The sequence below is a fragment of the Lethenteron reissneri genome, chromosome 33 (assembly GCF_015708825.2).
Source record: "Lethenteron reissneri isolate LAM-NWPU_2019-01 chromosome 33, ASM1570882v1, whole genome shotgun sequence".
Classification (NCBI taxonomy): Eukaryota; Metazoa; Chordata; class Hyperoartia; order Petromyzontiformes; family Petromyzontidae; genus Lethenteron; species Lethenteron reissneri.
The window spans coordinates 218934-234302 of record NC_083811.1 but is presented as its reverse complement, the minus strand read 5'-3'; the positions used below and the strand labels follow the sequence as shown (position 1 = coordinate 234302).

General features: G+C 48.9%; 1 protein-coding gene across 3 annotated transcripts; it reads right to left on the bottom strand.

Annotated features, from left to right (window-relative positions):
* Window positions 1–1642: 1642 nt before the first annotated feature.
* LOC133350446 (mitochondrial glutamate carrier 1-like) lies at window positions 1643–14695 on the bottom strand. Of its 3 annotated transcripts, XM_061564793.1 has the most exons (10): window positions 13977–14695; window positions 10089–10160; window positions 9586–9711; window positions 9005–9060; window positions 7421–7511; window positions 7135–7253; window positions 6299–6500; window positions 4930–5096; window positions 4173–4248; window positions 1643–4032 (listed from the first exon to the last, which is right to left on the bottom strand). In XM_061564793.1, the coding sequence occupies exons 2-10, from the start codon at window positions 10106–10108 to the stop codon at window positions 3879–3881; spliced, it is 1011 nt and encodes a 336-aa protein (XP_061420777.1). In that variant the 5' UTR covers window positions 10109–10160; window positions 13977–14695; the 3' UTR covers window positions 1643–3878. The 3 variants fall into 3 exon arrangements, with proteins under 3 accessions (XP_061420777.1, XP_061420780.1, XP_061420779.1); XM_061564796.1 differs by lacking the exons at window positions 10089–10160; window positions 13977–14695 and adding an exon at window positions 8248–8310 and having other exon boundaries at window positions 9586–9703; XM_061564795.1 differs by lacking the exons at window positions 10089–10160; window positions 13977–14695 and having other exon boundaries at window positions 7421–8310; window positions 9586–9650.
* Window positions 14696–15369: the final 674 nt, after the last annotated feature.

The window sequence follows — 15369 nt, the reverse complement described above, 5'->3', positions numbered from 1 at the left end:
TCTCTGTCCCATTCACGTTGATGAGACAGCTGCCGGCTCTGTCCGACAGAACAAGTATTTGTACACATCATAAACCTGTGACTATGGATCATGCGATCTGGTCGGTGATGTACGAATGAATGGGTAGCATTGGTGACCCGGGGAAGGGAATCCATAATCGTGAGTGTGCAATGCGCTTCAATCCACGAAGCCGCCACTTGGCGTCTGGGCAGTGCGCTTCAATTACCTCCATCACCCTCCTTGCGACTGTGTCTTGGCGCACAGGCGGCGCTTTGAAACGCTCAAGGCAACAACCGATCCGATGCCGTGAAATCCCCTCCACGGTGTTTATGTCATGCTCATGACCACACCGCTGGCGTCCCTGCCCTTCATGACTGACACCTTGTATCGCGTCCCTTGATTTCTCACGTCATATACATAATTATCAATCATTATAATTGAGCATATTTGGTATTGGCGCCTTCTTTTCGCTCAAGGTAATCGATCAAGCAGGCGCACACAGCCTGCAGTAGGCTCACAGTAGGCGGCCATATCGTTGTGTGCAATCCCAATTTCTCACGTCATATACATAATTAGTAGTTTACGAGGAATCTATTGTAACAGCTCTGCGTTTCGCTTGCCCGTAAACTAAATGATCGAGCATTTCAGAAGGCCCGAGGACATCCATCCGTGGGGGCGACGGGCGAGGCGCTGAGAAGCCCGACGCACCAGCTATAATAAGGCGGCCGAATGCAGCCGATATGAAAGTTTTTCAAACGTGGGAAATTTGTAGCACGACATCGGTACACAACGAACGGACTTCTCCTTTAGGAAGACGTCACCACAGCTCCGTGTTTGTAGTTTGACAGCGCTGGGCCGAGTGCGCGCTGGGATGAAGTTGTGGGGAATGTACCCGACGATACGGAGTGATAATTAGAAATGTTGCACTTCACAGTTTGCACATAACCCGAGATGTAATCAACAGCAACCTGCGAAGCATCATCTCATGCAATTACGGATTTACATCCTTTCGCTGACGAATTCAGCCATCGTTCTCATCACACGATCGGCGCCCGCACAGGAAGGCCACAAGGGAAGCTACTCCCCTCGCAGGCCAAACCGAGCCCGTCACCACTGCAACATACTCTCCTCCTTGGCTCCAGTTCTCACCTGGGTACACAAATAAAATTGTGGTGGTGTGCATCGATAGAGCAGCAGCAGCTAGGACCCAGGATTGCTGGATTACTGAAAGATCGAGGGTACAATAATCCTCTTTAAAAGGGAAATGTTGCAAAACATTTTGGAGAAACGTGGCAGTTGAAAGTCTGTCAAGGTTTATGCAAAATATCCAAACACGATGTGCACAACTCGTACGTAGCGCAGCACGAAGGTCGGACCACCTTGCATCCAGTCATCTGTCTCTCACTTTGGGTTGCCTCGACCACAGAGACAAACACTCCTGGGACCCACATCCCACCGCAGCATTGCAGGATTTCTAAACTTAAAACAAGCCAGACTCGTGTGTATTGCAAACCCGGATGCGTGAAGGCAAAAGCTTTTACAAAGCTGCGTGTACACACTGCGCCGACACGAACCACGTCATCTGGTTTTCCACCGACGCCCATGCAGAGTTCTCCTTTACAACAGAACGCTCACAGGTGCAGACGTTGTGACATAGCGTTTATTCCAACACGTATGCAAAAACGCACTCAACATGTACAGAAAGGAAATAAAAAATAAGGTATGAATATAAAAGGTGACAGACCCTATGTACAAATTACAGTGCGACTACAAGACAGGCTACAGAGGAAAATCGTGCAAGGGCACTCAAGCAAAATGTGAAAACAGAATTACTGATCGAGGTCGCAGTGCATTTCAAATGGTTTTCCTCCAGGTGTAATACAGGTAAACAAGGGCAGGAGACGGCCCTGAGGGCAGCAATGTCAGTGTCACCCTTTCAAGTGTAATAAGTGTCATCACTTACATATAAACACTGTTGTATTAAAGCTTATATGCCTGTGCATCTACACGCGCGCAACATACAGGGCAGGTTACACGATCACCGCTCTGCACCAGCCTGTCCACACAGTCACGCGCTGGCGAGGCCCATATTCTTAGGCACGGTACGGCTCAGACTTGGCTCTTCCTCGGGTGAGCAGAGCCTGGCCGCTCGTGTCTTTAAAAGCAACCTCGCGGCTCATGCCATGGCCATGCCAAGTTGGGAGCCAAGCTGGAGCTGAGCCACACCTACAATGTGGGACTGGAGGTGTTTGGATCCTTTAACCCAAGCCAGCAGTGCGGGCCGCTGGGCTGGACTGAACATGCTTTGGTGACCCAGAAAGGCCATCCCACCACAGAAGCCACGTCAAGGGACCGCGACAGGGCACCCACGACAGTGCTACTGGGGCAGCCGCCCACCCCTACGGCAGAAGGGCAGTCGGAGAAGGTCAAGGCCGACCATGTCTACCATGGGAAAGCAGTGCGTGTGGCTTGGCACCAGCTACAGCAAGGTGGCCTGACAACACTTCACCTTTGGTCTCATTATTAGTTTCCCTGCAGCGATAAGAAATACCAGTTTTTGTCATGCACATTAACATATGTTACATCATAGTAATGGGCTGTGTCATTAGTGACAGTCCTACGGTTACTGGGGCCCCAGTCAGCACATTTCCATATTCCTGTACATGCTACTTTAGTAATTACAAACTGGGCAATCCACAATGTGGATTGGCACGGGGATCCCTCAGCCACAGCATCTGGCCAATATTACCATCAGACTGCCCTGGAGATATTTAGAGCACCAATACTCTTCCTATTTTTCAGTAATTATAAATATTACAGTGGTCAAGGGATCGCCACCCACATGGCGCTTCGGGCTGCGGGTACGATGACAGCGATGGCTGCATTCGTCCAGTTGCCACCGAGAGGACCAAAGGCCTCGCGCCAATGTCGGCGCCATCACTCAATCGAGCAGGTGCACATGGGTAGCTTTTGGTTTCACAATTCAAGCTTGAGGTTCATGTAAAACAAGCACTGGTTCCCAAAAAATCCAACATGGCAGATACATTTGACCAAATACTGAGATAATCTTTAGCGACGGTGTCACTGCAAACAATCCAAGGTGGGGTCCGGTAAGGCTCCTCCTGCATAACTCTTCAATCTGGACTCGTAATGCATCACCGCACATTACTTTAGGAATGGTTAAATTATCCATACATGTCCCAATTTTTTGAGTCGTTTTCATGTTCCCTACGGTGCTTTCAAGTAATACACAGCATCTGGCTGCTGGGCTAGAATCAGGTTTGTAAGCAGCACCATGTGTCGCTCAGTCTTTGGCTTCACTTTCAACCACAACGCAGTGCAACTCTCATGGGTTGGTCCTCACACTGTCTACATCTTTGGATGCGTTTGTCTTCAGGTTCATGGTACCATAGAATATAGCACAACTTTTGAACAGATAAATACAAGTATTGACAGACATAAATATAAATAACGTATTTTTCAATATTCCTAGAATCCCACTGTGTAGCTAACAACCCTCCTGTATGGTGGTCTCTCCACACCTCTGCTGTACACCATCCAAGCACTTGGCAGCCCTGCCTCCGAGCGTCAGCGCATCTGTGCCCTCTTGGGTGCCGGTGACACCAAGAGTTTGTGACGACCGAGACGGGCCTCGGGAAGAGAACATCTCATCCCACCGAGAGCGGAGCATCTCCTTTGGTAACGGCGCGCCGTCCGCAACTCACCGGCGACCTGCCGGCACTCACGGCCCACTAATGACGCCGATCGTACGCGTCCACGTCATTCCCCCAACGTTCAGAAGCATACCAGCGCAGGCGTTCATGCGCACAACCACCACGCAAAGGATCTACGCCCCTCGCACCGCTCGCGAGCGTCGACTACACCCGAGCTTCGTTCAATGCAGCCAGCAGGGTTTCTCCGACCCCCAGGAAATAGACAACTTGGGCGATGCCGAAGAGTGGCGCGATCACCAGGGCACGGCAGCCGGCACCCTTCAGGAAGGCCGCCGGTCCTTCATTCACCCAGATCCTCCTGCGGACGACAGCGACGCAAACAGACGGTCAACTTGAGAAGACTATAACGCGTTAAAACACATTCAATAACGGTAGGATAATTGCAGCAAGTAAAGAAAATACTGCAGATGTCACCATGCGGAGGTGGCAGCGACTGACCTGGCGCAGTCAACGATGCCACTGTATGTTTCCTCACTGGCGCCTTTGTGCAGAGACTGCAAGCGCGTTTTCACAACTGCACACCAAATACAGAGCAGCGTTTCATACGGGTACAACTACAGTAGTAATCCAGACTCCATAATCCATGGACATTCAGTTTTTACTTTATCATTTCGATTTAAAGCTTTCGTGACTTGGTATATATAAGCTCCTAGCTTGATAGTGTCTCATTCTTCACCTGAAGACGGCTGCTTGCGTTGTAGCCGAAACGTCGTGAGAATTATTTTATTTTATTATGTTTTATTTTTATTATTTTATTACTTACTTTATCATATTCTGCACCAAACCCAAATGGTGTCCAAAGTAATTTTTATGTCATGGAATGGGTATTCAACATTTCTGTGATCGTAAGTGAAACAGGCTGTATGAGTGCACCGAGATGTTCATGAATTTTGGGGCAGCCTGTTTTTAGCAGCACCCACATTATAATTTATGGAAAAAGTAAAAAGAGACACAAATGTTCAACAGCATTCTTTGTTTTGAGGGTGACCTGGATTATAGAGTAATTTTTAAAAACTAAATATTTAAATACATATCAAATGTAAACACATTTCATCAGTTGGCTCAGCAGTAGGGCTCAGAGCCAAGCTCAATTTAAGCATGGCCGTGAGCCGACTCATTTGAGCCAGAGCCAATTGTGAGCCGAGCCGTGGCTGAGAACGAGTGCCGAAGTTGGAGGAGCGTGGCCGGCCCTCACCGTCACAGGGGCTGACGCTGACGGCCGCCACAGAGCCGGCGAGGCAGCCCGACAGGAACGAGTGGTAGAAAGGGGCATTGCCCTCCAGGCCACTCTCGCCAGCCAGCCGGCCCAGCTCGTTCAGGTTGGCAAACAGTGGGAAATAGATGATAGAGAAGGGGACATCCCTAGACAGCAAAGCACAGCACAGCAGCAGGTTTGTTACAACACTGTCATTAAATGCAGCATGAATGTTAGACGAAGACAATTCCACTGCTCGAGTAACAGGTAAAGGTACGACCTGCAACCGGGCGCTCACGCCGCTGCTGGCAGAATTGGCCTCCACCAGAGCGAACTCTGAAGAGGATACGGCGAGACCTCGCTTAGCGCGTGTTCACACTATGCAGTTCTTCCATTAGGGCACACACGCTGAATGTTCCCGTTATAACGTGGGATGCGCACCGTTATAAACACGTTTCTTTTACAGTCGACAATGTACTACTTTCTCGAGCTGCGCAGCTGAGCGGAGTGATACAGTATACGGACTGTTAAAGTAACGCTGTAGCATACCCCAACTTGTCCCGTCATCTTACTGTGTGTGCGTGCATCATATCTTGCCAAACTTGATTGTTGCATTATTTATTGGGATTTTTTTTGCTTTCAGAGTTTTACGCTTAACGTGGCACTTTCATGAGGATTTGCTGTATTTGGCCTACTCTTTCATGCATGCCAGATGTCTTACCGTACCTACGCTTTACCCCACCATGCATGGCCTGCTCATCAGCGGTGGTGTACCCATTAGACTGCTGGGTGGACAAGCGGTTGATGGGGGGGGTCTGAGAAACCTGTACCATTTTTTCCCTGTCGTGCCAGAATATGGAATCAAATCGGCGATCTCCAAATTGCAAGGAACCAACCATTCCACCACCACTGCAGTTCCTGCTCGAGTACAACAGATCAGAACCTAACAGAATTAACGATAGGTTTAACCTCGGGCACATTTAACAAGCGTGACAGCTAGCGCCTCACAGCCTGCTGTGTGTGAATGCGATGGTGTTTGTCATCACCTCAGGGTTTTACTTTTAATACAATGGAATGCATGCGTATACTTTTCAAATTGTGAAGGGTTTGTAAATACCAGAAAAGGGTAACACATTCATTTGCCAATTTGAGACTGTTCAACTGGCAACATTTTTATAATTAAATTAGGGCCCCGTGGTGTATATGGTATACAGTGCAGATTACAACTATTATTCAATGTCTCCAATTTCCCTATGCGCTATTAAGAATGGTAATTGCCTGAAACGTCACCTATTTTACACACACACACACGTATATTTTCCATTACAGAGCAGTGTTATTGACGAATGCGTTGAGGTTTTGTCACTACCTGAGCAGCGTAGCGCCCAGTCCACGGTACAGGCCACCCAGGCCCTGCGTGTGCAGCAGGTGGCGGGCGATGTTCACCGCAGAGCGTGGCGGCGGAGCCGAGTGCGCCACGTAGGCCCGGCTTAGCACTGGGGTGACGGCACCCATTTTTGCGCTCCCCAGTCCAGCTGTAGAGATGTTTGCAGACAGCTTCTGCTGTGCCACTGTGGTGAAGCAGTCACTAAACGTTACCCCAAAGTGTGCACACATTGCAATGCTTCTTGGGCAAAATTAACATTGCCCCAAATCATAGGATCAAAATCTATGTTCAAACAAGAGTTAAAACGTAAGTATACTTTCAAACAATGAGTTAACTACGTGTGTAAACACATTGGGACAATACAGGCCTCCCACCTTATTCTTTACAGTTAAAACGTTTAATATATCACCAAGTGCTGAGATCTTAAAGACAAATAAAAACAGTGGCTCGGGTGCTGAGCATAGCATGTTTGTGCAAGTGTCAGTTAGTCTGTGTGCATAGCCTAGAACTCCATTATCTTGGTGTGGCTCATTTGGTGTGGATTTACCATCCAGTGTATCGTGTTTAATTAACCAAAACCCACCCCCATGCACTTGAGCAAGGCTGGCACAGCACAAGGCACGTAACGTCCACTGGCGGAAACTGGAGCCAGAACCGAAGCCCGCATGCGGAACATTGTTAAGTGTTGGGCCATGTACTCATGTACATAGATGTGTATTCCGCTACATATTATAAAATCTACCGATATTGACGTGCAATATGTTTGTGAGAGCATGACTGAGGGAGTGAAATTACAAGTTGGGGGGTGGGGTACTTGCCCAGGCGGCCTGCGTCCTGTAACTGGATCTTGAGCATCTCCATGGGAGTGGTGACAACCACTTGGCAGACGCCGGCTCCACAGCCTGCCACCATCTCCCGCCACACGCTCAGGCCGTTCCTACACCGACAGCAGATAATGCTCATCAAAGCCTACCATTGTGCTGAAGTAGCTCCATGAAACGTTTAACACTGAACAAATGAAACCTCTCAATTTTACATTTCGGAGGTTCTGTCACCACTTCTGAATAGGTCGCTTGTGGAAATCTACGGCGAATTTATGCTCACCCGTCACGGGAGAGAAGCTGGCGGAAGACGTCGTTTGCGGCGAGTTTAATAGCCTTCTCGGGTGTAACGAGCGTCAGGTTGACAGCAGCTCCTGCGTGGGCACAGACAAAACAGGTGTGAGCACACGCCGCCATGGGCACATACCCCGCATACCCCCCCCCCCTTGTGTTCACACGCCAGCAGAGCCGGGTGCACCCTTATTTAGATAAACATGGTCAACTACAGCCATTTACTGTAAGAAAGAGCATGCAAGAGAAAAAGAAGATTCAGAGAGGCAGCCACACATAACCGGATGAGTGCAGTGTGAGCCAGAAGGAGGCCAAGGTCGAGTAGTCAAAGGCGTTCAGAACTGTCGAGACGGCGCTAGGGGAAATTACAAATCGTAGCAAAACACCACTGTGCAAAGGTTTACGTAATCCTCATAAAATAGTGAAACATTATTTTAAATGAAAACCTTAAACATTTCCCATTATGTACGCAAAATCAACACTATAAATGTGCAATTACTGTCACAGCATTACTGCAGTTAACATGGATTACTTGTTAGAAAATGTTATAATACAAACTTAAAATTAAACGTTTAATAGAAAATTATCTTCAGATTTTAGCTGAGAGAAAAGTAAACTGATGAAGACCATCAAGGACAGGACTGAAATGCAAGGGTTCAGGAGAACGAACCCAGACAGGGCTCGTTAACAAGGGAGGAGCGGAGTAGAGGAGGTCGCAGGGTAACTGAGCAAGAGGCATCGCCACAATTCGTACGGCAGAGAGAGTGGGAGACAAATCCATTAATAAAAACAGTACAGTATGATCCTTGGGGGCCTCGCCTGATTGGCTAGCCGTCAGTCCCATGGAGACCAGTGAGCAAAGGAATCAACTGATCCCAGTGTCTGCAATATGAAAAACACAGTTGCAACAAGCACACAAAGCGGCGCGCCCACACGCGGCCACACAGTCAGCACATTTCGCAGCCGGGCTCTGCGTGCACGCCACGTGGACTGCGCACGGCCTCTACCTTTTCGGTCAGCGAGGCCTCTGGGCCTTCTGCATCTTACAGGTGCAGCCAGCCCCACGACCACTAGGCCGGGTTGGTACATGCCATGTTCCATGTCAAACTAAGATTTCAACAGAATCCCAAATAAATCGGTGAACACTGTATCATATCAAGAAACCCGTGCTGACCGTGTTAACCGCGTTTTGACTGCCCATACATGCAATTCCCCATCCTCAGTATATAAATATTTCAACTGGAAAACCCCTCCAGATGGAGCATGTCATTTGTGAGGTGTCCAGTGAAATACATCCTGTCCAGAGCCAGCTAAGCTGGCAAAAGCCCAGTATCCAACAAAGCTTATACTGTCATATTTTTAAAATCATCTTTAAAAACACTTTCCACAGAGTGACAGTTTACTTGCTTAGCAATGCTATTCACGACTCACGTTTGTATCTGTTAGCATCCCATTTATTATAGGCAGCAAGATTCTCTGCAGCCAATTCTGGTAATCAATTTCCCTTCCAATATAGTTTTGAGCTTTAGGATGAAAACAATCATAAAAGGTTACAGTGAGAAACTTAAAAGCTTACCTCTGTACATGCCGAACACGCCCTCACTACGCACCGTCTTTACCAGGCAATCAAACCTATGCAATTAGAAATCACACTATTAGAAATCACACATGGCTCACGCAACACATCTCTATTTATAGTGCTTCTAGACCCACTGTAAATGCGTGACGGATACATTTCCCAGAAGAATACCAACAGGATGAGGGTGCTTGTAGATGGAGAGGTGGATGGGGGTGTGAAACTGGGTATGTATGGGTGTAGGTTGGATGGGTGTGTGGAGGTAGTGGAGTGGAGCGGTAGCGTAGCGGTTGGCGCGCCGCACTACGAACTAGGCACGGCAAACACCAGTGACGATTATCTGAACCGGTCCTGGGCCCTTCCCTAGGTCGACTTCGCCTCAAATCAGTACCTGGTGGGGTTTGTAAACATCACCACTAGAGAGACATGCGGCCAGGTGCAGTGCCGGCCACCCACCGCCTTCATGTGCGCTCTCTTCACAACACTTGCGCAAACAGCCTGTAAAGGCTACAGCGGGGATCTTTGTCTTTGACGCTGGGTGTGTATTGGGTAGCAGTGAATGGGTGCGTGCACTTGCTCACATGCTGCGGTATACCCGCTGGCCCTGTCGCTGGTTCTGTAGCCTGGTTTTGGCCAGGTCGATGGGGAAGACGCACGTCACGCCAATCAAGCCAGCCACGCCACCATTAATGAGCTTCGCTGGCAAACTGTGAAGACAAGCATCGCGCAAAGTGGAGCAGCTTTACTACGTTAAACATCTTGTGCAGTTTTCTAAACATTCCCATTAGAAATGGCCAAATGCCTTCCTTGATTGTGATACCATGAATACTTAAAAAGCTGCGAACTACTTTCAAACTATCAGTGAACAAATTCTTCACAATGAGTTGGCTCGCAGAGACCATGAGTGGCAATGTATAAGTGAGCTGCCATTTATTAAGGCACTGAAATGAGGAAAAAGTATTTTTTAATTTAAAAAATCCAAAACGGAAATTCTGCACTTAACCACTAAATGAACAAAGCAGCATTTGCCAGTGTAGGACCCAACTCGGAAATCGACGTGCATCCAGAACCGTATTCCACATACCTGATTTGCTTGTCCGCCATGCTATTGAAGTCAACTGAAGGGTAGAGCTAGTCGTTGGAAAATGCGTCAAATCTGTAAGAAGAAAGTTAGACCATTAGCTGAATATCAACGAAAGGACGACACAGTAGACACAAGATACACAACCCTCAGCATACCGAGCCATGAATGTAATATTTACTGCCTCATAACTCTTCCGCGTTCACACGGTAAGCCTTGACACAGAAACCCACTGGTAAACCTAGACAGGAAACCAATACCCGCTACTTTATTTAGATAATGTAACCGCCACTATGTGCAAACCGCTTCACTTAACTTCCCTCTACTGTATTTGCTTAAGGGCATCGGCAGCAGGGCTGGGCGTAGGGGCCACCCTCGTCCTGTCTGTCCACACCCCACCCAATATCTTCACCCAAGCTGATGCAACACTGTCCCCTCAACGCGTCACCACTTGGGCCATATACACACAGTCACTTCTGCAAGTCTGTCGTCACACTGGCGCCATGCGGTTTCTCTTCGTTGTGACATGCGGAGGGATTACTTAAGTTTCCTGCAATTCCTCACATGCCACTGCTGACAGAAGGGCCTCCACCAGAGCGAACCCGAGAGGGTATTTGGTCTACTCTTCTCCGTTGACTAAGCGTTGGAAGCGGTGAACGACACACGACATGTCCACCAACTGACTGTGGTGTTTATATTGCTGCGTGGACAAACACAGGAGATTCGAAAAACTCGCACCATTGTTTCAAATGCCACAATGGGAGTTGGAATATAATTGGCGACCTCTGGTTTGCAAGTCCATTGTTATAACCAGTACGCAAAGGTAGTTAATCTACAGGTTTTAAAACGGTACTAACTGCGTTTACCATACCATTTGAATTGCACTTAAAACTAGATGCATACTGTATTCAGAAACCGAGGGTGCTTAAATCACGATGGACAGTAGAAAGATGAGCTCAACATTTATGGAATTTTAACACGTAAGCTTTCGCCACCAATATTATCCACAAGAGGTATTTGTTGTGTAAGATCGACCCAACCCCAATCCACTGCTGCATGAAGACATACCCCCAAGTTCCCGCAAGCTTTCATGGTCTTGCGAAGCAACAATCCATCTGCGTTTTACTCCATGGCTGCCACTCCATTGTTAAGTCTTGACTATCGTCCATCGTGTCCCTTATCCCCATAACGCGTCCTACCCAAGTCTACTGATGAAGACAGAACACTACAGTGGACTGCCAGCCTTCTCCAGCCGATTCACTTGCACTGCAGGGAGGTACCACTTCTAAACACACGCATCCCCCCCACCCCAGCGTATGTCAACATCTTCGGCACTGCATGTAATCTGAACTCCCACAATGGATATACAGCACTGCACGCGAGTGCGGTTATTTACATTTCCAACGCATTGCATCACCACCACTCGAATCAGGTACCGACCATATTATTGTTTCATGTCTGAAGCGTGACTCAAGAGCATTTGGCACAAGGCATGTGCTGACAAGTATGAGACTGTGGAAACAAGATACTGTGGAAACAACGGAAACGCATCACTCCATTCACATGGAATCCATGACATCACCACGGTCTGCCGCGAAAGCCACCAGATTAAAGTTGAGGGATTAATACGATCCCGTGCCACCACGAGCAGTGGCCCAAACACATTCCTGACCTAAACAGACCTAATACACCAGCGGCACCACCACCACAGCGATACCAAATATTAAATATTTGGACCTACTACTTGTATCAATGCGGCAACTTTGACCACTGAGCATGTGGATGTGCATCTATTCTACCAATAAGCGTTCAAATGTCACCACTCCTTGAATTTTAATTTCGATTTAAAGCTTTCGTGACTGTAGGGATTCATATTCTTGGTTCTTTCGGTAAAGTCACGTGGAAGGGAAATAATAAAAATAAAACATAAAAAATTATCACGACGTGGAATGGGATAGTGGACAGGTGAAGAACGGAGGAGCTGTCGGAGAGACAGAATGACGCTGTCTTTTCCACAGCTCTGTTCTTCACCTGAGGACGGCTGCTTGCGTTGTGGCCGAAACGTCGTGAGAATTAGTATTATTTTATTTGTATTATTTTATTACTTCCCTTCTACGTGACTTTACCTAAAGAACCAAGAATATGAATCCTTAAATTTAGTTACCCGCGTCACTCGTGAGAATGTAAAACTTCTGGTCTCTTGAGTTCTCACCTGACAAAAACAAATCATGTAAAACAACCACGTGGATGTTAATGTGCACGTAGAGACGCAGTGATGCGAAGCTCAAGTGGAGCTGCTCCAGCACACAAGGTGGTGGTCACGAACCCACAGGAATGTGTCTATCCCCCCCCCCCCCGTCAGAAGGCCCGGCTCGCGTTACCCTGCCACATGCACCCTTAATGGTCACAATCTCTCTAACTTTCCATTTTAAACTTTCTCTGACGATCAGCACAAGAGGCCATGCCCCCGTTATACAAAGCGCACTAAACGAGTCCACTTTCGCCGTGCCACTTTCGCCGTGCCGCTTCCACCGTGCCCCTCATAGGCCATAAAGAACGAGGCGTTGCTTGATGCGACTTGGCAGGCTTTGTCGGGGCTCGCGTATTCCATGGCATGGGGTAGTGGACAGTGGCCGGTTCAGCGGTCAAACGACGCGTTCACAATCGGCCGAAGCCTCCACTACCAACTGCATTCCAGAACTATCGAAGCCACCCTACATTTACCAATATCACCCGAACCTTCCACCACAAACACCAACATCCTTCTACGACCAAAACCCCATCCAGGGTGTCCTCCACTACCAACTGCATTGCAAACTATTGTTACACGTCACCATAACCACCACCAACTCACCTCTGCACCCCTCCACGCCCAATCCCCACCACCCTGCACCACCACAGACACCGCCGTCTCCAACATTCCACGCCACGCGCGACTCGGTGGCTGAATGCCGTCATCCAAGACACTCACAGTGCGTCTTCGCTAACATCACTGCTATTACGTTCCTTTACATCTGTAATTGTGTAACGACTTGATGTCTGCCTGCCGAGTCGCCCTTGAAAAGTTGCTTCTTAGCTTTACCTTTAGTCGGGAAATAAACTTGTGATTCTGTAACGTTTACAAACTGTGGCGACCTCGCTTAGAGCCGAGAGGCACCGCGTCTCGGCTCTGCCCCGTCACAGTAAGTGTCGCCTCGCGGTACCGCGCCAGGTTCAGGAACTCCGTAGCTACAGCTCGACTCGCCAGGGTGGTGTCGTGTCACGGACTCCGTAGCTACAGCTCGACTCGCCAGGGTGGTGTCGTGTCACGGACTCCGTAGCTACAGCTCGACTCGCCAGGGTGGTGTCGTGTCACGGACTCCGTAGCTACAGCTCGACTCGCCAGGGTGGTGTCGTGTCACGGACTCCGTAGCTACAGCTCGACTCGCCAGGGTGGTGTCGTGTCACGGACTCACCCTGGGGGCACCCCCGACGTGGGCTCACTCGGCGTGCCCCCAGTGAGCCGTGGATGTGACGACCACCACCCAGGTCACGCCAATGACTCTCCTCGTCTCTCGAGTTCTCCCCCCGTTAGACAAAACAAACCTGAAGCCTCGCCATGGACACGGTCACATCAAACAAACCCGCCACACTCAGATTCCAATCACCGGCTATTAAGGGACATTGTAAAGTGTTTCTGCTGCTGGCCACAGAGACCACCACTCTTGTTTCAAATCACGCGTTCACCCAGCCGAGAACTCGAGAGGCCAGGGTCGGAGTCTCATTTGCAAGTGGCACGCGTCGCCACAACGACTAAATAGATTGCTGTAAAGCACAACACAACCACAACCACTCCGCAAGCACAACGCAATATTGAAGATACGTGTCGTGCGATGCAAGGTGGCTCATCACCGAGGTTGTGAGGCGGCTTTCGTCGACGACTGACGATCTCCAGAGCAGTCGGGGTCTGTCGTGTCACGGATCTCCGCCACTCCGAGTCCCCAGCGAGGTCTGTGCCCACAATGTTCCGTGTCTCAAACTACTCGGATGCAAGTCGTCGTGTGGAGTGCACTCAGTAGTGGCTTTTGCTTTGGAGTCTAGAGCACGAAGTCATATACTCTGTAACTAATTGGTCTTCGTATTCGTCTGCAGTACTTGCTCTGGATATAGAGTAACCCAGTCTACGCTACTTCGGTATCTGCGTTAGTGCCGGACACTGAAGTGATAATTAAATAATCGCCGTCGCTTTCGTACTCTGGTTCTGCAAGTCACCGTGTCGAGTGCAGCCAGGAGCCCGTCCGTTAAGTACGATGGACTTCTTTCGCACCGTACGTAGCCAACCGTGCTAATCGGAAGTAGTTTGCAATCTAATGTGCAGTACACGTACTTGGTTTCTGTCTTATAGACTAATAACCCTTACGTAATGAGTTAATTGTTGTGCTATGCTCCCTGTATAAACCCTGTTTCTCCTGTACTTAGTAACCTCGTCTGCTCTGTTCGCCTGGCAATGAAGCCAACACGACTTAAGTCTCTTATAGCAGTGGTAATTAATTCAGAATTAATGAATGATCGAATTTGAATCAGATTGACGCGAACCTTCCACCGCTATCTCCCCCTGGGCTCGGGTGCCTCGCCCAACGAGACGCGCTTTTATAAGCGCGCATTCAGGGGCGGTGCGCCCAAGTAGCCAATAAGAGCGCGGCTCGCGGGAGAAAAGGGCGGGCACCCGACACCATAGCCAATAAGAAGCGATCGTGTGGTTGTGCGTGGGCCAATGGGAGCAATATGTTCACGTGATCGCGGCGTGATCGGTTATTTCCACTGCAGAAAATGCGGGCGGCAGCACGTGACTAAGGGGCGGGGTGGGGCATGAGCCACAAATTGCGAACCCCGCCGTGAGCCACCCTTCCGGCATGGATTTTGAGCAAATTATTTTTAAAATGTATTTATTTATATTTGTTTTATGCTCAGTGTCTGCTGCTGTGCCCTGTACATCGCTTTGAGATCCTTGAGGAAAATCGCGATATAAATGTAATTATGGACGCGGCATTTATATTCGTCACAACCGCGTGAGGCGCCGTCATTGGCGACCTCCACCCGGGGAAACTCTCGTGGAATATTTTAAGGAGCGGAAAGTTACAAATGAATTCCTCTTCAACGAATGTCGTATGCAAGTCACGACTTAATTTTATCCGGAGCTGCCTGGGGCTGAGATCCCGACAATGTGCAACGCCCCCCACGATGCCTACAGCGGCGGGATGGGGATGAACATTCTGGGGCTCAGCCCCGGACAGCTCCGGATTAA